Source organism: Eurypyga helias, unplaced genomic scaffold, assembly GCF_000690775.1.
Source record: "Eurypyga helias isolate BGI_N326 unplaced genomic scaffold, ASM69077v1 scaffold14353, whole genome shotgun sequence".
NCBI lineage: Eukaryota > Metazoa > Chordata > Aves > Eurypygiformes > Eurypygidae > Eurypyga > Eurypyga helias.
Genome location: NW_010242375.1, coordinates 1 through 22,341, shown reverse-complemented (window position 1 = coordinate 22,341; position 22,341 = coordinate 1). Strand labels below are relative to the sequence as shown.

Genomic DNA, 22,341 nt, shown 5'->3' with positions numbered 1-22,341 from the left:
GCCACTGCCGGGAAGGGGGCATCCACAGCTTCTCTGGGCAACCTGTTCCAGTGCCTCACCACCCTCTCCAGGAAGAACTTCTTCCTGATATCTAATCTAAACCTCCCTGCTTTCAATTCAACCCCATTACCCCTTGTCCTGTCAATACAGGTTCTTGTAAAAAGTCCCCCCCAGCTTCCTTGTAGCCCCTTCAGGTACTGGAAGGCTGCAATAAGGTCTCCCCGGAGCCTTCTCTTCTCCAGGCTGAACAAGCCCAATTCTCTCAGCCTGTCCCCATAGCAGAGGTGCTCCAGCCCTCTGAGCATCTTTGTGGCCTCCTCTGGACTCACTCCAACTGGTCAATATCCTTCTGAGACCTGAGAATAATAATAACTATCAATATCCATGGTGCACAGGACTGTGTTCAAGGGGAAATCGTGTCTCGGGAGCACAAGCTTCTCATCTGTGATACACCACGAACTTCCACCGGCGCAGCGGTTCCCTGGCGCAGCACCACCATGCTGGAGCGAGGGCTGCCACAGCTGCTTCCCTTTTCCTCCTTCCAGACACTTATCTCCTGCTTATAGGAAACTAGAGATACCAGGGGAGCGCTGTGGCCTTTGCCTCTGGTGTGGTAACGGTGTGTGGAAGCTTCTTTCTGGAGGAGTGCAGTATGGAATAACCCTTAGGAGCAACGGCTGCAAGTCTCCTGCAAAAAGCAGCATTACACTCCGAATACCATCAACTCGCTGGTAGTACCCTGGAAGCACAGCCCTGGTCTGTAAATGGCACCCTGGGACACCACGGGTGCCTGTTTTCTCCATTCTTGGTCAAAACCTCTGCCAGCCCTGCACACTCAGCCTGCAGCACTATGGCAGAGGGAGGTTTATATTTGGTCCTAGCTCATGCATTAGCGCTAATGAAGATTTGCCATTTGGACACGGTTACCAACAAGCCAGAAACAGGAGACTCTGGCTCATGGTCTCCTGTGCTGCGTCTGTTCTGCTGACTCTTGTAAAATGGAGAAAAAAGAACTCTTCTTTTTCTCTGCAATGAGAAAATCTTTCAGTAGATACAACTTGGATAACTCGGAGAAGACATCTCTGAAGTAAAAAGTTGCGGCATCTTGATGCAACATGATTCATCGCAGCCTTGTGGCTCATAAAACAAAAAGTATAAATAATAATAATAATAGTAAAAAATACCCCAAAGTCTCCTCTCAAAGCTGGTAGGTGAGACATCAAGTTAGCGTATCTTTCTTTATCAAACTTATTAGAGGGAACTGGTAGAGGCATTTGGGAACTATGGACCTGAAATCCAATTACATTCCCACCCCCTCACCCCCCACAAAAAAAAGCAGCAACCTGTAAGTCACAGAGGAATTTTCTGCCAAAATGAGCAGACGTAGCCTGAACTCCCAAGGACTTAACTGACAGTCCATCCCCTGCATGGACTTAATATATCAATTAAGTTACCTAATATATCTATTTGTCCCTGTATTCCAGCCCAGAGAACAAAACCTTTCCCAGTTCTAGTTTTATCTTCACTTGAATTGTACTTTTCTCAAATGTTCTTTCATTTGCACCAGCATATATACACATATTGCAGCCCAGAAGAGCCAAGAAGGATGGGAAGGGTCTCCAGGGAGCAGCAGTGAGAGCAATGCCATCGGAGGGGTGCTGAGGGACCTGCCTTGCCCTGGGGCTGCCAGCAAGGAGGAGATGGTCTCAGGTCTGGCCACCTCCTGACTGCAAACTGCTGATAGTGTCCACCGAGCTGTTTCCCAGCCGCATCCTGCCAAAAGGATCAGACCCTCTGCTTTCTGGCAGCACAAGCTCTGTGTAACAGCTGCTCTGGTCTCCACTAATGGCTGCTCATAAATAAGAAGGCTTATTGTAGCAGATGCGTTTCTTGACAAGTACAAGTGAGCCCTTCGAGTTACAGAGCATCACACTTTGCTTATGTTGCTGGCTTTTCCCTGAGCGGTGGTTTGATACACCTAGTGCATCCGCCCGCCAGTGCCCAGGTACTCGGCACTGTGCCAGCTGTAACCTGGAAATCCTCCCTGTGACCTCCTCGTGCTTTTTTTTTACTTTTTGCCATTTCACAGATGACTGAACTTTGGGACTTGGGGATGGAGGAGGAATAACAAAGGAATAACTGTGCCTAAAATGCAAGTATCACACTACCCCTCTGAGGACACAGGGCTGTCAAAACCCAAGGGGACATACACAGAAATGCAAACCTACATTTCTAGCCCACTCTGGGCTGGACTGATATTTAAATAATTTATTGTCTGAAGATGACACCACTCGTCTCCAGATCTGTCACAGATAGAGGTTTCTGTGAACCAAGTATATCAGCTTTGCCCAGAACAAATACAGCCCAAGCCCTTGCTCCCACCGCGTCTCCCATTTGCTTTTTCAATGAAAGATCAGCCAGCGTTTGTGGGCTGAATCTCATGCCCACGTGTACTGCACCTTTCCTCTCCTCCTTCAGTGTGGAGGTGATCTGCACACCCTGTGATTACTGGAGAGAAACCTGGAAGGATGTTTTTCCCTGGCAGGTGTGGGGGGAGAGCCCTGTCTGCCCTTGGCCAGGAGAGCCGAGACCTCCCAGCCCTGCAGCAAGCAGGGCTCAGCTATGTCCAGCAGCTCTGCTGCGGAGCTCCCCATTCTCCACCAAAGATCAGGAGTTAGAATCACAGAATGGTTTGGTTGGGAAAGGACCTTAAAGATCATCCAGTTCCAACCCCCCTGCCATGGGCAGGGACACCTTCCACTAGACCAGGTTGCTCAAAGCCTCATCCAGCCTGGCCTTGAAGACATCCAGGGATGGGGCATCCACAATCCCATCCAGCAGAAAGGCTGCAGTGCAAAGCCCAACAACCTGAAGCCACAAGAAGGTGGTGCCTGGCAGGGCTCCAAGTGACCGTCCCTCTTTAAAAGCAACAGCTAAGGCCCTGTGCTGGGGTCTCGCACAGACCGCCCCATCCTCACCTGCTGCATCCGCAGTGAGTCCAGCTCCCGCTCCAGGCGCGTGCGCAGCCGCCGCTCCATCTGCTCCCCGCCTGCAGCTGCGTCAGCGCCTGCTGCAGCTTCTCCACCTTCTCCACGTAGGCCTGCTTCCTGCGCAGCTGCGGGGGACAGGGGCTCAGCATGACTGGGGGGCACCGTAGCCCCACCTGGGGCTGCTGGGACCCCCATGCATTGGCAGGTGGACACTGGGCGCAAGCACGGGGCCATTTGCCTTGAGAGCTTATCCCAGGAAGGAATGATGCTCCTTTGACGGGCAGGGAAAGGGCACAGCATTGCTGGGGCAGCTCTATCCCCTTTGGAGGGAACACTGCCCAAATCTTCTACCCACTGGGGATCCACCAGCCATGAGACCCCCCAGCCATTTCTAAGCAAGAGCCGTCATGTTGGTGGATACGCTTCTGGCAAGCACCAGGCTGACCCCAGCTAAGAGGAATCTTGGTGGGTTTTACTGACTGGTGACACTCAGCACGTTCTCTGCACCCAAGGAGAGTCTCATTTTTTCAGCCCTGTATATCTGCTCAGTGCGGACGGAGCAAGTGGAGTGCCAGCAGCCAGGAGTGCTCCACCTGCTCCATCCTGCTCATGGGCTTGGCAATGCCCACATACAGATGTGCTGGGAGCTAAAGCTGGGCCCTCCTTATGTATATAATGCAATTCCTGAAGGGCTAAACATGACACAAGGGTTTTGCAATACAGGGTTTTACAGCCAGAGATTGCTCAAGCAACACACCCTGAAAGGAATTTGCAAGTGGACTGCAAGATGACTGCAGAAGCGGCTACCTCCACTCCTTCTGGCACCGAGAAGGGGTAAGCTTAGGGGGGCAGATACACCTGGGTGTCTGTGAGCTGTCCTCATCCCCAGGGAGCATGGGCACTGACCCAAAAACTCACCCATGTGGCTGTGGCAGCAGTCTGCCTGCCCACCCCACGGGCTGCAGTTCCAACCGCAGAAAACCCCATTCCTCTCTTCTTCCCCAGTGTTGTGACAAATTTTCTCTTCACAAGTGTGAATAAATTTACCTTTCTAAAGATATCTGCCTTGCAGTAGAGAAAGCAACAGTGCACACAAACTGAAGCTGCAAACCCCAAAAGACCCCTGAACGCTCCTGACTTAACCCCCTGACCCAGAAACGGAGGGTGAATTGGTTTGGATGCTGGATTGCGCAGACTTTGCCCAGCCTCCGTCGGACCCCACCTGCAACTCAGGGCTTAATGGGGGATACTCTAGGTCACTGACATAATCACCAAGATCCTCTTTAGGGCTTCTAGTCTCCCTCATTTATTTATACACTTGTTTGAGACCTGAAGTTTTTCAGAAGCAAAACAGGAGGCAGAAAACAACATTAGTTCCAGTCAAGACTGGGAAGCAAGGTAAGTAAGGGATGGGGGAGCGGTGCTGTAAGCTGGTGAGGCCAGGGCTAAACTGACATCCTTGCGCCTACCTCTTTTTTAAGTACTTAAGTCACTACTGACATTAACTGCCATGTGGGTTATGATACAGGAGCTATAGCCACAGAATATCTGTGTCTAAATATTGAGGGGATGCAGTGAGAAGTTTTCTGCCTTGTTCCTGGTCATGTAGAGCAAATAAACACCAGCCCTGGGTCCCCTTGGCTATGTGGGGCCCTTTCACCCGCTTAGCCCAGGAGTCCCATGCTGCATTTTTTATTTGCATGATGCTGGATTCACCTAGGTCCCCCCCACTGACGACAATGATAATAAAATCACTTCTTCTTGAAATTCCTCTTCTACCACCCTAAATCCATCTGTGTCACAGGTGAAGTGAAATACAGGCTTGTTCACAGAAAAAGCAAAGATTTGCCTAAACAAACCTCCTCAGCCAGAACCAACAACTGGCAGCATGACCTCCCTAGCCCTGCTATAATCCGGGCTAACGTTTAGGGCTCCCGGGCCTTTCCATGAAAATTAATGAGATTATAATCCCCACTAGTCTCTGGCAGCAGCACGAAGATTGCATTCCTTGGGAGCTCACGACTTGGCAAGACAGACACAGCGGTGGCTTCTTGCTGAATGTGCTGTTTGGGCAGTGGGAAGGTGCCTGTACCATCCTTCCACTGCAAGGTAGGATCAGCTCTACCTAAAACCTGGCACATGTCTGTATAATCTGTTTACAAAACCCTCCCAGGGTAGGGGCTTCACAACCACCCTCTGCAAACTGCTTTGCGGCTTATTTTCCTTTACTGCCAGAAACCTTTTACTCTAATGCCTAATCTGGCTTTCTCTTATGCAATTTAAGCAAATTACTTCTTGTTCGGTTTCCAAATTGTGATCTTCTAGAGCAAGAAGCATTTAATGAAACAATTCACATATTCACAAGATCAGCAAACTTGCCTGAACACTGCCCTTGTTCCAAGGATTAGGAAAATAAAGATGAAGAAGAGCTAAGGCTAAAAGGGGATGAACTAAGCAAATAAATCTGAGCAAAGATGAGTGAGTCTTGGAAAAATATCTGCACTAGGAACATAACTGCAGTCTGAGCTACAGAATATCTTTCTATAAATATGAGTTTTGAGTTAAAGGCTGTACAAAATGGAGAATCCACTATCATCCTAAGTAGGTTGCTTCAGTCTTAATTACTCTAACTCTTTATTTCCAGCCTGATTTGCTCAGCTTCATCCCCTAAACACTGCATCTCATTATTTCGTTTTATGTTAAAGAGCAACGTTTAATCTGACTGACAGCAATCCCTTCTTCATGTTCATGGGCACGGACTGGAGCTCAGCCACCTCTTCACTTTAATTGTTCGCAGCAAAGAACAGTTTCTGGGCTCCAAACAAATTCTACAGCTCTTTTCTCAACCCCCTCCAGTTATTCAGCTTTCTGTCCGAAGCGTGGACCAGACACAATTCCAGCAGCAGTCTCCTAGATGACATGTGGTGATAATACCACCTACATATTTTTGAATCAAATCCTTCTACTAAGCAGGCACTCAGGATAATGCAGATTTACATAGTACACGATCTTATGTTAATTCAACTTAGTAGCTACTGCTTATTTCTCAAGCCTTGATTTAACTTTTTTACATTCTGGTAGTAGAAGAAATCTGGATGGATTTACAAAGCAGTGCATGAGTAGAGCTCTGTTAATAATAACAGTCATTTTGATCTGAGTGATTTTGTGTTTCCTTCAATATATTCCACATTATAGTAAAAATCCCTGGTGTAAGATGAAGGTTCAAAATTTCAACATAATTTGTTGCATATGTGTCAAACTGAGCTCCAGAAACACGGGGGACTGTTGAAAAGGTGTTCTGATTTAGTGATTAAACAGGCCAAAAGCAAGGGAAAGGGAGCACCGGAGCTTGGGCACAGCCACAGATTAACTGCACTTCACCCGAGCTGCATGACACTGCCTTGAACAATTACAACACGACAGATGGGATAAAAGTAACGTGAACTCCCCTCAGAATGAAAAAAAGCAGTAAAACACCACCACGTCAACATGGGTTTGCTCAGGCTGAGGCCTCTGACAGACAAACTGGCGAATCATCCCCTTCGTATGTTGTCACCTCCGAGATCATCCGTGCCTTGTGCAAGAGGTTACCACCCCCGTAACACGTACCACGACCCAGGCAGGAGGTCACCACCTCCGAAACATCTACCATGCCCCATGCAGGAGTTTAGCAGCTCTCCAGAGGGGCATATTTGCCCTCTCCTCAGTTCCACCAGTCCACAATCCAGGATCCTAACTCTGATCCCCGACAGAGGCACATTTCTCTTGTGTGACTAGATTGGAAACTGGCAACTGCAAAGCTCTGACAGACAGAGCCCTAAGGCTGCAAGAGTATTTTTACTCCAACTCAGCAGGCACAGGGTGAGGCTTTTACACCACCTGCCTGGAAATCTGCGTTTATGCTTCTGCTGCCTTCACTGGTGTGTATCCAGCAAGTCGATGTTACCTGCCAGTACCACGCTGACAGCCTGTGGAGCAGCCAGGAGCTAAACTTATTTCTTCCCATTCCCTTTGTGATGCCAGGACCGTAGGAGAAGGTGTTGCCACCTAAAACATTCCTTTATTCAGGCACTTTGTAAGGAAATGCAAACAAAAAAGCTCTGGTTGCTTAAGGCAAACAGTGTCAAGAGAATTATGTACAAATTAAAGGTACACTGGCTCCTGCAGCTACTCCAAAGGGACTGCCCCAAATACACTGGGATGGTGAGCAAGCTTTAGTCTAACTAACAAACTTAATGTGATCCTCCTCTTGCTGCTGAGTGTATCCATCGGAGGCAATGGGGTTTTTAAAATGTTTCTCAATAGGAAGTCAGAATGGTCTAATGGTCAGGAACAACCCAGCAATGCCTTCAGCACTTACATACAGTACCTTACATCCTCCAGATGCTAAGTAGGCTAAATCAGTCAGCCTAACAGGGTCTGTAATGCTGGATACCCTGATAAAAACCATCCAATATCCCTGAGGTTAATTCACCCTTCATCCTTCCCAGACAACTTACTGCACTTCAGTTACTTGCAGGTATTTAAGACCTTCCCTGCTGCTCACAAGACCCCTTGCATCCGTACACCCAGCACAGATTAACCCCCACACCAGCCCCAGGGAGGGTGCAGGTGGGAAACGAGGCACTGAAAAGGAAAAGACCTGCCCAAGATCATGCCAGCAGTCTGTGCCCACACCTGAACCTCTGCCTAAGCCTTTTAGGTGAGCATCCTTCACCTCACCAACGGCCTGCCCACTCAGATAGTAAAGAATATGTTTATCTTATTCCCCATTAAAAATATTCCCTCTTTGTTGGTCACAGGGCTACAGATTTTAGGGCCAAAAAGGCCTGTTTAGACAGTCTTGCCTGATTTGCCAGAGCGCACAGATATTCAGTTAGTTATTAAATCCACACCTTTTGGCTGAAGGTCTTAAGGAACAAAATAAACTGAGATTCAGAGACCTCTAATAACGGAGAATAGACATCATGCACAGTTACAGTCAAAACTGAGCATTATTTCCACTTTGAATGCTTATAACTCCAGTTTCCAGCTACGAGACATAGTTCTGTACTTGTCTGTCAGTTTGAAGAGCCCTCTCTTCCCGGGAGTTCCCTTCCCATCTGAATACACATTTTCACTGTCAGGCTTATAGGAGCATTGCCTAGAGACCTCTTGGGGATTTTGCACAGATGGCACTTCTTAGGTCTCGTGGTACAACAGGGGTTTTTTTCAGCTCTCAGATAAAACCTGTAGCTCTAAATCCTGGAAGGCCTGCCTCCAGCCAGATCAGCCAGTTCTTTTAAGACCACCGTTTAGATGCGAAGTTACAGAGCCCTGCACTGCAGTGCACATCCCAAAATCCTCCTGGCATTCTTTGGGGAGAAATGGGACACAACAACATCACACGTTTGTATCACAGTCCCAAGGCAGTGAGTGGTCAGCTTTTCATTTGGTATTTCTGCTAAGTCCTACCATTACCTCAGCCATCAGCTCGATCAGAGAGTTGAGTTTGGTCATGCTCCTGGCTAGAGGCTGAAGGTTCTGAAAGCATGTATGGTTGTGGTCTCCTGTGCTTGCTTATTTGTCTCAGTATTGTATAACTACGCATTTTCTCTATGGAAGGGCTAGTGCAAGGGGAGCAGGAAGACCTGCCAATGCCATGGCTAGAAGAGATTCAGGACTTGGATGGAGAAAGCCCTAACCATGAGTTACCACTAGCCTCAGAGCAGAGAAATGATGCCCATGCCTCACCTCCTCTTCCAGTTTGATGACCTTGGCTTGAGCATTGTTTAGGGCCTGGTCAAGGATTTCGATGTGTCTCCGCTGGTCCTCGTTGGCAGAGCGCATGGCTGCCAGCTCCATCTCCAACTTCTCCTTCTCCTTCAAGTGCTCTTTGTCTGGAAGAAAGACAGGAATAAGAGCAGGTCCAGGAGGATAGCTCACAGGCCCTGGGCCACACGCCAGAGGAAAGCTGCTACCTTCCTAGAAAAGCAAAAGGTATGTGAAGCAGCAGCAGCGAGCGGGGTCATTACAACACAGTGCTGAGACACGGAGGGCAAGGAGGTTCTACTGCCAAGGCTCAGCCCCCGTGAGCACCCGTGGCAGGGACAAGAGGCAGCTTGGGCTGCATGTGCACTAGCAGAGCTGGTGGACCTGAGCACTGCCTCATAACTGTCCATTCCCCAGCAAAATTTTAGCCCGCACCAGATACTCCTTTCCCACACAATGCCCAGGCCCTGCTTGAGGACAGCCTACATAAAGGACTGTTTGGATGCCAGCTTGGATGCTGCTGCCCTTCTCTAAGGACAAGAAACCTCAGCCCTGTGGATGTGGGCTGTGCTCTGCCTGGTCCATTTTATTTGCAAGGATGGAGATCATGAGACACAGAACCTGTGAAGAAACCAAATAATAAACGTACATCTGTAATGGACAACCTGAAAATGGAAAGCAATAAGGAAGAGTAAGATAGGAGGCATCTGAACGGGCTTTCTCTAGCCATGCAGAGAAAGGGTGGCCATGGGAGGCATTTCAACCCTGAGAGGGCCCTGGGTGGCTTTCCAGTTCTGCATGATCTAAGGGTCCAGTGATTGGTGCTCCCCTCCTGTTAAGTGCCTTAATGCATCAGGAATGAGAGTAAAACTTGTAGATAATCTCTGTGCCAAAAAAAATCATCCCTTCTTTGGATAAGATTAAAAAAAAAAAAAAAGGGCTACATACAGTTAGCTTTGCTGACATTTTTTTCTCTGGCAACAAACTGCAGGCCCACCGTTCATTTTGCTGACAAGCTGCCTGGGGAAAGGCTTGGCTCCACCTCTGCCCTGACAGTGCTGAGAAGCCATTTCAGGGAACACGAGCATCACAGGTCAATCGCTGGATCCCTGACGTCGGACCGCGAACGGTTAACGACTGAAGGGAGCAGGGGATGGAGGTTTCATTCAGTGAAATCTGAGATTTCAAAATCTGGCCTCAGTTCTGAATGACAAGAAAGGTAGAGCACTTGGCAAGTGTCCAGCAAGGAAAATTTCCTCAAAAAATTAATTTGGCATCAATTAGAAGTTGTTCTGATTTTTGACTTATTAAACACGGCATTACAGAATTTATTATTTTTTAACTGAAGTGAAAAGTTTCTACAAAAATATCAAAACATGGAAAATCTGCCCCTAATACCCAGCCCGTCTCACCCAAGCATGACCACTCATGCTGGAAGCCTCACCATCCACCTCCCCCAAAGAAGGGTCAGGAAACTTCACATGGCCAAAGCCAGCCTGTTTCAGACCTGAACTGTCCCCAGAAGGATCTCATTTTTCCTTAATTTCAGGTGGGATGAGACCAGGTTTAACTGACACACTAGTGACAGGTGTCTGCAGCAAGGTGAGATGCAGACGATCTGAGCCATGTGGAACAAGGCACGAGTGGCTGAGGTGAGCCCAAACCCACACGGTCGTCTTTCCATTTATCCTACAAGGAGGAATTCAGCACCTCACAAAAATATTCCCTGGCAGCAACAAAGGCATGTTGGCCTCTGAAAAGGCCATGAGCGAAGCCCAGAGAGTGCTGGGCACATCATGACACCAACTGCCACCAAGAGCCATCTCTATGACATGGCCTTAATCTTCCCACGTCAGCAAGGAATTTTATACTGGACATGCAGATCTCTTCCTTCGACGCAAAGACATTTACCCCAATCAGATTCAGAAGGAACATTAATTTATATTGTACAAAAGTGTAAAACGGGGCAAATGATCAAGCAGCAAATTTCATCAGAGGGTGAAGAAGCTGGAAAACTAATGTCTTTCAGCACTGTGACACTTCACTCTCTCATGCTGGCACCACACTTGCTGTGCTCCCCATCTGAAACCCTTGTTATAGGAGGACAACACAGAAAAATGGGACTTGGGAACTTCACTTTCAACTTTCACCCAAGGAAGACGAAGCACTCAACTTGCTCTGCTGCATTACGTTTTCTATCTGCCCTAAAAGGAGGACAAGATCATGCCGTACTCAAAATGACCACTGAATCCACTAGAAAGCTGACAAGAAAAATTTGCTTAACAGTCCTCAACACCTCCCCACGTCAGCTTCTCCCTGAAAAAGGCTGGAGGCACATTTTATAAGTACTTTCCTACACTGCATTAATTTTTAGTAAAGAAGGTCTTTGTTGAGCATACCTTAAATTCTCTTCAAGTACATACAGGTATTCCTAAAGTCTAAAAATACTGATTTACTGTGCTACACTCGCATATACCTTCTGCCCAGGCATGTGCTTTTTACCTAACAGACTCCAGCTAATGACTGTTTCTATTTTCCGGTGGGTCATGGCTACATCCCATTACTGAACAGACCCAAAAGGCCTCTCTGCTGTAGTTTACACTTGTAGTCTCACAGCTTGTCACCCCCTGACTCTGACTGTTGTACTTCAACACACTGAGGACATTACACTGACACTCTGCGTCTGGGTAGAAGAGAGAAGGGATAAAGCCAAGAGCCTGCTTGGGTGCTTCGCAAACAGGCTTTCTGAGTTGTCAAGCTGGGTAGGGACAGCGAGAGTAGGCCAGTCTCTGAAGCAGAAACATCAGACAGGAAGATACACTCGATCACTGCCACCACTTCACTATTTTTCACATAGACCTCACGCCTAACAGAAGGTTTTGATCTCGTCAATCTTGAAAGAAAAACAAGAAAGTACCATTTACCTGCATCAGTTGAATGTGTGCCCTCAAAGCCACCCACAACTTAACACTACGTTATAGACAGCACAGGTCCCCCCTGCACCCTTCACGAGGAGCGGCTACGTTAACCCCTGCGTCCCAGTCAAATGCCAGAAGAGGTCATTGCAAGCTTCTCCTACTGCAGTTTCGCTGGCCATCGGCACGTTCCCAACAGCTCTCTGGTGTTTGGACCATGCCAACACCAAGGAAAGGCTGAGAAGCTGCAGGAGGTTGTGCTCAAGGTCCCCGAGTCCATTGTCTCACGTGGCGATTAACAGGGGTTCTGCCCTGGCATTAATAATTACGACCAACTGTAACGTACAAAGGAAATGGTTCGGTACGTGGTTGCCTGTGGTCACCAACCTAAGCAGGGATGCAGAAAGGTCTGATGCTCTGCTGACAGAGGAAGTCACCGAATCTCCATCAAAACTCGTGATGGCTTTCCTTACCCTACGAAGTATTGCAGGCAGCTTAAGCATGGCCTAATTTACAGTTACGACATTTCCATTTGCGTGTCATGAAGTACGAGTCGGGGAGAATTTGACCTTCACGTGTTCAAAACCGAAATCAGATTCCCCACTCCCCTTCCCTTCGGAGGGCAGGGGGACGTCACGCAGAACAGACGCATTTTTCAATACGACACCGTTACTTGAGGATGCTGCTCCCTGCGCAGGAGTCACGCGTGGCACATCCACGGCATGTTCCCACGGAGCATGAGGCTCTACCAGCACACTGCCAAAACGGTCTGTGCGCTCCCACTAATGGGTGCAGAGCCACGTGGATGGGCGCAGACCTCGATCTGCCTCAAGCACCTCAAAGAGCCCCTTGGAGGAACCCCTGCTCTGACAGAGTGTAAGTCCAGAAATCCCAAATAAACACACAAAATTCTTAGACTCCACCAAACATTTTTTCCCATGATATGCTGTATCATAAGCTTTCCCTCTGCTCTATGGCCCTCAAACCATCTTCAGTCTTCCTGCCTCTCCCTTTCCACAGCATCCCTCAGCCTCTTCCTGCCTGGCTCTTCTCTCACCTGTATGGGCCCATACACCTTCATCAGTCATTGCTTCATGTCTTTCCTTAAAAGGACCATTTTCACTGACAAAACATCACGTAATTCTCATTAAACTAATAGGCTGTGAGTTCTCCCCTACCCCCGATACAACAGTAGCATTTTTCTTGGCCACAAATGCCTAGCACTTAATACTTTGAGGCATGCAGCCTGGCTTTAGCTATTACTATTACAAAGAATAAGAGTTTTTGTCACCTCCGGTCTCCATCTCAGAGCACACAACCGCTCTGCATGGTTACACTGCTCATGGAGAGCTGTGTGAGGAACTGAGAAATGATCCCTGTGCGTGCTGCCTTGTCAAACTTCATGTTCACAGGCTTTTTCCTATTATTGGAGTTTTACCACAGGATTAATTCTGCCTTTGCAGTATTACCAAGGACGAGCGTTAAAAAAACCTCAAGAGTTTTATCTTTCCTTCTTCATCTCATCTCAAGACTACCTTAAAAATGATAACTTTTAGGAACCTGCAGTTGTTGGAGCCTTTTTATATAACTTGCGTTGGGGATGTTAAGAGTCATGTTTTCAGGCTGTGTTCCATAAACATAGGGACTAGAAATCTGCTTTTGCTTTCCTAATGAAAACTAAGATTTGCATTTACTAATCTGACTTAACAAGCTGCTACCCTTCGGAAAAAACCCAAAAATGTTTCATGACAAAATTGCAGCAGCTGATGGGAGAACATGTAGGAACCATTTTTTCCTCTTCTCCTACAAATGACCATTTCAGTCTCAGTCGACAAGCATATACGCGATAGCTAAAACAAGTTGCACCTCTTCTTCTCTCAGGTTCTGCCTGAGCATCCCATCAAAAGACATGAGGAGGGTACAGACCGTGCTTGCAAAACCCCCAGGTTGGCAGTGGGGTGCAGCCCCAGTCATGCTCTGCCCCTGGGGAAGACTCACAAATGCCAGTGTATAAATGTAGTCGGCAACAGGGTGTTTCCAAGCAAAACCTTTTATGGGCTCTCAGAGGGGTGTTTTAGGCAGATACTCTGATATCGATGTCATCACTGTGCCTGCCCCAGCAGCCCAGAGAACATGACTGAAGGGGACCTGCTTTACATGTGCCCATTTTTCTATTCTTGGAAGCACTCTGCATTACATTAGTAACATTTAGCTCCCTGGTCTAGCCAGGAGACACTCCAAGCATCCAGCACATCTTGTGTGATAGGATCCAAAAAACTATATTTGTTCATAAGCTGTGAATTGATAGCAGCAATATACTGCGTGCACAGCTCAAAGTTTTATTGCTAGATATTTATCAGCAGAATCACAGAGCACATTTATGCGCTGGAAAATTACTCAAACTGAGTCCATCCTGGGGATTTCACTCCCCTTTCTAGCTACCAGTGTATGGGAACGCTGCCAGGCTATCTCTATACGAAGACAGCAGACCCCAGCCTGCAATTTGCACTGTGCAACTTACCTCCTTTGAACTCTTCTCAAGGATGGCAAGACTTACATAGCAATGCTATTTTCTTGACAGATCATCCCCTTGAATTCACGACAGTATCTACGCACCCTTGTGGCATCTGCTAATATGGCAAAGCTAACAGAGTCATGGAAAAAATCATAGAATCACAGAATGGTTTGGGACCTGAAAGACCATCTAGTTCCAACCCCCCTGCCATGGGCAGGGACCCCTTCCACTAGACCAGGTTGCTCAAAGCCTCATCCAGCCTGGCCTTGAACACTTCCAGGGATGGGGCATCCACAGCTTCTCTGGGCAACCTGTTCCAGTGCCTCACCACCCTCTCTGGGAAGAATTTCTTCCTGATATCTAATCTAAACCTCCCCACTTTCAATTCAACCCCATTCCCCCTTGTCCTGTCACTACAGGCCCTTGTAAAAAGTCCCCGCCAGCTTCCTTGTAGCCCCTTCAGGCACGGGAAGGCTGCAATAAGGTCTCCCCGGAGCCTTCTCTTCTCCAGGCTGAACAAGCCCAACTCTCTCAGCCTGTCCCCATAGCAGAGGTGCGCCAGCCCTCTGAGCATCTTCGTGGCCTTCTCTGGACTCGCTCCAACCGGTCTATATCCTTCTGATATATCCTAAGCTAAACCCTTAGCTTCTTTTCTGGTTTGCGCACACATGCACCGAATGATCAGCAAAGTTGCTGTGCTGGCATCGTCACTGCTGATGGGAGCCAGGAGAAGGCTCCCCTGCACGTGGAGCAGCTGGTGGATGCTGCAGGGCTGGCAGCGTGGCATGCTGGCTGAGTGGTATCAAACATCACACTGCTGGCGGAGGTGGCCAGTCCTCCACCTGAGCGTTTGTATGCAGCTCATCTTCCTAGGAAGCTCTCGGTGCAATAAATACAACAGAAGGATCAGGGGTACACAGCACTTAGCTTCAATGGGATTTAAGCCTGCAAGGTACCGCAGAGCTCCCAGATGGCCAAGTCCTTCTGGAAACCTGCTGAAGATGCTCAGGATACACGGGAAGCCACGTGCTGCCATGCAGCACCCAGCTGCTCAAGTTTTAGGTTGGCTGGTGACATGGAGCCATCAGCACATGGCAGGGAAATGCTGCAGCACTGTGCCCAGTCATTATGGGAGCCTAAAACTTGACAGGAATGGATGTTTTTCACAGCGATAGAAGCTGTTTGTGAAAAGGAGGGTCCAGCTCTGCTCTGACTCCTGTTAATCAACCTCTGTCACTGATAACAAGTCAGCAGAGATTGCTCTGGGCTTATCCCAGCCAAGAGAAGAATCTGGCTTCTCTAAAAAATATGCATCTCCAGAGATGATCCCCACAAGCAACACTTCACAATTTCAGATAAATATTTATCAAAAATAAATTGTGTTACCATTAACTCCCACTGCCTGGTTCTGGTGCTCAGAAAGAAAAAAAAAAACCCAAACCACAATAGCCTAGCAATCCAGTCTGCAGTTTAAATCAGAGTATGTGATGAATTAGCTGAGCAAACCAAGCCATAAGGACAACAAGTAACAGCAAGGTGAAGGTGAATACCATCTCCACTCCAGCACGTATATATGTGTGCATATAGAGATATATATGTGTGCCTTCCAAACAGATTAGCACAGTACTCACTCTGAGTGACATAAAGGCCCTCTGTTGACTTATCCTCATGCCCATCGAAGTCTCGGCTGGCTAGCTGCCTATTGGCTGTCTCCAGCCGTTCTGCAAAAAACAGGAAATACTTTAAGTATAAATATATGTATATAAAATTGTAGGCCAACCAAGAAAATAAGATGTGTGCCAGCAGAGCAGTATAAATAGCCTCTGAAGGAGGACATTAAAATGGAGGCTGACACATACATAAAAAATGAGGCCTTTGACCTCTTCCATGAAGCTCTGTCGTTCAGATTTACAGAAACTGGGGGAAAAATCCTCTGCCATTTGCAGCTGATGTGTCCGTGCAGTTCATCTCTCACACTGTCCAAGATATGCAAGGCATGCGCAGTCTGAGTTACCCAGCTTTGCAAGGGCGGGTGCCTTCCCGCAGCGGAGTGCTGCCCTGGTGCAGCCAGACGCCCTGGGGGAAAGCAGCCCCCAGGCTGGTGACACTGATCCTTGAGGATGCCTTGGGAAAGGTGCCTTCAGGTGCACTCCTCCTCCAAAAAGACCATCCAGTCCCCTTGCACGGTAGCAAAAAGCATGAGCCAGCTTGCAGAAGGCATGTCACTACCCAAAGACATATCAAAGTACATCATCAGGCACCTGGACAGGTAATAGCTCAAAGTCATAGGCAAAGGCACCGTCTGAAGCTGACTCTCATATTTTGCCAGAGGGTTTGTTTGCAACTGGCTGACAGCAGTTTTGTCTTATGCCAATAAGCAGGGTCTGATTTCTCAAGAAGTTAACCTAAACCATGTGTGAACCCACCCCTTTAAAACCTGCTACTCTGGAGCTTGTGAGAAGTGGAGCACCATGTCAACTGGGGGGAAAAACCCCACACAAGCAAGCTTAACATACCACGGAGATCCCTGTTGAAGTCATGAAGTCTCCTAATTTCTCCTTCGAGTTTGTTTCTCATCGCTTTGTCCAGAGACTCCCTCTTAGTGGTGGTCTTGACCAGGCCCTCATAGGCTTCTGAAATCCTCTGAATCTCTATTTCAAACTGAAAGGAGAGAGAGCTCCTGTTAAAGCTCAGTAGGAACACATCCCATCCCAGTGTTTGCCCAGTGCATTTCAATGGGGTGCAAGGGTTGGGGCAATACCCGTACCTTGTGCCACACCAACCACCAGCTCTACAGTGACCAACCTCCCCAGTACTGAAAGGAGAGAGAGCTCCTGTTAAAGCTCAGCAGGAACACATCCCATCCCAGTGTTTGCCCAGTGCATTTCAATGGGGTGCAAGGGTTGGGGCAATACCAGCTCTACAGTGACCAATCTCCCCAGTGGAGGATGGCACAAAGCCCCAGTGGTGCTGAAGGCTCCTACAGTGGGAAGCATTTGCTGCACTGCTGCAAATGCCCTGTGGGGCAGCTCACCATGCCACAACACCCCACTGGCAGCTCCCAAATGAGCTTGGGATGGGCTGGGCTTGACATAACTGCTCAGTTGCCTTCAACCAAGATGGCTGCTTTAACACCATCCAAGAGGAGAAAGGGGTTTAGGAGACAGGATTTATTATTCTGCCAGATCAAAACTTGGCTCTACACTCCACACGCCACCAGAAATGCTTTAGATTCATCTCTGACCTCACATCAGTCTTTAACTATTGTGGTTCACTCCTTTCCATCCTTGACCGAAGACTGCTGTATACGAAAAGAAACTATAACAGACCAAACCAATTGTTTGGGGTTTTCAATGTTCTTAACTTCATCTCCTTAAAATCTGGCAAACTGCAGGCAAGGCATGCAGAGGAAACCCTTAGCAGTGAACTTGCATCTTAAGACCCAAACTCAAAAAACTGATAGGAGGATAGTCCCAGGCAGAGTTTTACTGCTCAGGTCAATCCCATCCAGCTCTTTTAATAAGCTAATGTCTCGTTAAGTGTTTTGCTGAAATTGTTGCTGCAGGAATGATCAACACCAATGTGGGAATCTGCTCCTGCATGCCTAGCCCTTGTGTTTGTGGAGAAAAGTTTGATAATGTGTACAGGCTGGAAAACCAAGAGATATATATAGCCTCCAACATACCTTTCTAAATCTGGCCCTTTTTTAGCCTTTTGAATCATGGGTGGGACAGATCTGTGAATCCAGGGTGTGAGCCCACCTCCTTGCTGTGGAGGTAGGTTGCTCCCCAGGGTTCGTTAAGCTTTAGGTGTAATTTGCCAGCTGCAGCACTTGCAGAATAAAAGCTGGAGCTGTCACCCTGCTGCCTGCATAGGAACCTGCAGCCAGGCTCCAGCAGCCTGGACCTGTGCTTCCCACAGTGCCAGGGCCACTCTCTTTGGATACAGCCCATGGGCATGTGGCACCTCTGAACCACACACCAAGCAAAGTCCGGCAGAACCATGATGGGGAAACATGGTTACCTTCCCTGATTTCTGCTTTCAGCTCATTCAGGCACAAAAGCTGAATGATGTGGCGATGTGCGAAGCCCACAGTGTGGCTCCCATGACACCAGCACCTTTGGATTAGTCCCTTGCTGGGTATCACACCACCTATCTCACACCAGTGGTGATTTAACACCTCACAGGTATTTCACAGACACACAAGCTCTCAGCTGAGATAATTCTCCACAGCTCCAAGAAGAGGACGACCTGTTGAACTGGATCTCATGCTGTGCCACTCCTTCCTGGGTGAACTATAAACTTAGTCAGATTATTCTGACTTTCCATTTTATTTTTTTAAAGCAGGAGCTCCAGGAAGCCCTGTTACATTTTCGCTAACCACATCTAGAAAAGCAGATCCTTCTTCCCCACCCTGCCAGACACCAAGCGTGTCCACTACGAGGACAGCACACTCAGAGGAACTCTGCATAAATCCAAACCTGTGTGAAATCCAGACTGAACGTTACTGTGGTTCAAAAGAAGTCAATGAGTTTTATTCTTCCTCATACGCATGGCAATGCAAGCTTGCACAAGGCCTCATCAGAAAGTCTGACCTGTTTAGAGAAAATCACCTTGAGTACTGTGTGCAGTTCTGGGCCCCACGATTTAAGAAGGATGTGGAGGTCCTCAAATGTGTCCAGAGGAGGGCAACCAAGCTGGTGACAGGGCTGGAAGGAATGTGCTATGAGGAGAGGCTGAGGACTTTGGGTTTCTCTAGTGTGGAGAGGAGGAGGCTGGGGAGAAACCTCGTTGCCCTCTACAGCTTCCTGAGGAGGGGAAGTGGAGAGGGAGGTGCTGAGCTCTTCTCCCTGATATCCCGTGACAGGAAGTGTGGGAATGGCTCAAACCTGCACTAGGGGAGGTTTAGACTGGACATTAGGAAGCATTTCTTCACTGAGAAGATGGTCAAACACTGTAACAGGCTTCCTAGAGAAGAGGTTGATGCCCCAAGGCTGTCAATGTTCAGGTGGTATTTGGACAAAGCCCTTAATAACATGCTTTAACTTGGTCGGCCCTGAAGTGGTCAGGCAGTTGGAGTAGATGATCATTGCATGTCCCTTCCAACTGAAATAGTCTATTCTATACTATGACCTACAATCAAAAATCTGTTTCATGTGAATTTTCCAGAATCAAAACGATGTGTGGATTAGTCACTCCAATAACAGCATAGTTTCAGCTACTTGATTCTGTTACAACTTTTTCTTTCCATTGGTATGACCTCCACTAGCAAAAGTTTTCTCTTCCTGTAAGTAGTTAGTGGCTATATTCAGGGTACCTTGCATTGTTCTCCTTGACCATTTAAGCAGATCGAGCTTCCGTCCCCTTGAAAGTTTGGCTTAGGAAAAACAATTTTTAAGGCACTTTCCTGAATCCTTAACCACATGATCCCAACCAGACAGTGTGCTCAGTTGGCTGCTCTGACACCCACCGGTCCTGTGCCTCCCCTGTCCTGGGTGAGCCGTGATCTGCAGAAGATGACTGCTCCAGAATGCTCCCACCACAGTGAAGCAGATTGGCCAACAAGCCAGGGGGTTTCCACAGCCTGACAGTCCTGCCCAATGCTGCTGGTTAGCGAAAGGGCTCTGCTCTGCCCGTTATCTGCCGGTATATCCCAAACCACATCACCACACAAGTCTCCCGCAGCCCTGGAGGCAAAGGCTTGCTGCAGGAAAAGAAAGCACTGAACAAAATTAAAGGAGAGCAAAAGAACAGCCGTAAATTGTGTTGGCGTTTCTCAGCAGCTCTGGGATTTCCTTCCCCTTCTTCTATGAAGGCAAAAAAACAGATCAGCCTCTTCTTTGCCTGGGAGCTCCTAGAGCCGACCCACTCAAACAACCCACACACACCGCACAGGGAAGAGCCAGCCCAGCCTGGTAATTAAACTTCAGCAAGGTAACCAAAAAAACAAGGGGAAAGGAAAGATAAAATAATGCTTTGTTTTTGCAGAAAAAGCTCAAAATTAAAAGTGCACAACTCCTCTTCCCCCAACTCTTTTTGGATAAGAAAACCAGACAATCCATCAAACAGCACAGAGATTAATCACCACCTTGTACTTCTGTGCAAGAAGTCTGTTCAGACAGGACTGAGAATTTGACAACCCTCAGGGCTGATCTGTTTGTACAAATGCCCAGGGAGCCCTCCACATCAAGCTGATTTTCCCTGATTTCTTCTCCTATTCTGTAATGAATAAAAGCGATGGGAGGGTGGCTCTACCTACCGTAAACTTGTTACGCACAAACAAGAAATACTCCATGCAAGTCTTCCACTTCCAACAAGAGGGAAGAATTTTCACACCCAGAGTATGTAATTTAACCCACTGTCACATTTTCAGAGGTGATGTTCAGCTGAAACTGTGGGAACAGAAGGGGACCAACCCTGTCCTTGTGTTCAAACATAGAAAAAACCGGATGGGAGGGATACTGTGTGTTAAGCCTTTGGTTCAGGACATTTTCCTGAAGAAAGAATGCACTTGAGCATGTGTTTCGCCTTAATACTCCCCAAAGTCCATGGGACTCAAGTCCACATTCTTGACCGAAGTGAGACTTCAGCCCATGCTTGAATACCTTTCTGTTGGTGTCTGATGCAATCGACTCGTGGGGCATCCAAGATAAAGAGAGAGCCGTTTCCAAGAGTGTAAAAGGAAATTGGAATATTTTCAGGGCATCGCACTCAAATACCTTTTACTGAACAACGTAGCTTTTGTAAAATTAATAGCTGGAATATTTCTCTTTGCCGACGAAGGTCCCAGAGATGTCAGCCTTAAAACCTTTGCAGACAACTTCACAAACAGCTAACGTTGCTGCAAAGATTTCTAAACTAAGTTTAGGAAATTCTACAAATAAATGCAACTCACTTGTTTGCAGAGGAGGAGGCTGCAAAGATGACAGCAGCTATAAAACAACAGGTCTTTTTTTTTAACCTGTTTGAACAGATGGTCACAGATTTTTCCCAAAGCTGAGGCTGGGACATGGTCTCTCAGAGCTGCCTCTCCTCCTGTAAAGGGTGTCTTGAAGAAGATCTGACACAGCACAGAAAAAAATTTAGCTCCTATTTAGACTCCTGAATTCAGAGGGAAAAGACCTGCAGCCTAAGCCCATTTGTGCATAAGCAGTGGGAAGACATAAATGAAATAGCAGTGTAGAATCCTGACTAACTCATTTGGTCTGGGCCCTTGGGCCCCAAAGCCAGCAGATCTGGGAAGCATCCCTGCTTTGCCTTCAGCCAGCTCTCATTTTTAAGCAACTTCTACTTTGTTTGATTTGACTCTTCATCTTGACATCCCAGGCAGTGTGCAAGACATCGCCCTTCTCCCCTGAAAATGCCATCTTGCATAAGGAAAAGAGGGTGCAGGATCTCTCTGCAGAAGGGTTTTTGAACAAAACTGTTACCAAACAGTTCTTTCAGATAAGGGGGCAGTGCTTTTTGAACCAACATGTTCAAAGGTGGGTATCTAACATCAGCTCTTAGAAGCGCATCAAGCAGTCACTGAAAGCCCATAAGCCAACCAAATTAACACATTTTCAAATAACGGGCAATCCCATCAATGGCTGTTACACTTCCGAAGAGAGTGGAGCACGACATGAGCGCATTGTGGTGGACAAGGCCGCTCAGGACAGACGTGGCCACACTCTTCAAATGCTGCTCACATGCAGCTCTACCGCCTGTGCAGATGATGCTGGACCCAGGTGCGCCAGGAGCAGATTCTGCCCAGGGGAGATTTCCAGGGAAAGCTCTGGTGAGATCAGAATGAAAGGATGGAGGAGTAAAGTCCCCAGCTGAGAGACATGTGATGGGCTGCCCCATCTTGCCCTAAAAGCAGAGGAACCCATAGGCCCTGGGATGCAGGATTACATCTCTGGGAGACCACCACGGAGAGGTAAAGGTAAGAGATGGCCACTGGTGTGTCCCCCTGGCAGTGGCATGACTACGAAGACCCAAAGGCATGAAGATGGTTGCCCTGCACAGACCCCATCCCCACCACTCCACATACCTTCTGCAGCTTGTCTGCCTTCTCGTAGTCCCCCTCCAGCTCCTGCCGCAGCACGCGGTTCTCCTCGGAAAGCATCTCCACCATCTGCTGCGCCCGCTCCACGATGGCGAAGGCGTCGGGTGTCAGCTGCTGTCCCGG

At 47.9% G+C, this 22,341-nt stretch overlaps 1 protein-coding gene across 1 annotated transcript in view; it reads right to left on the bottom strand.

Annotated features, from left to right (window-relative positions):
* Positions 1-22,338, bottom strand: part of LOC104507701 (angiomotin-like protein 1) — a gene marked incomplete at its 5' end in the record, with an annotated part of 29,781 nt that extends 7,443 nt beyond the window's left edge. The window contains 6 exon segments of the mRNA XM_010149065.1: positions 2,979-3,046; positions 3,049-3,115; positions 8,724-8,869; positions 15,803-15,892; positions 16,688-16,832; positions 22,204-22,338. Of these exon segments, the coding sequence (XP_010147367.1) occupies positions 2,979-3,046; positions 3,049-3,115; positions 8,724-8,869; positions 15,803-15,892; positions 16,688-16,832; positions 22,204-22,338 (651 nt within the window).
* Between the last annotated feature and the right edge of the window lie 3 nt (positions 22,339-22,341).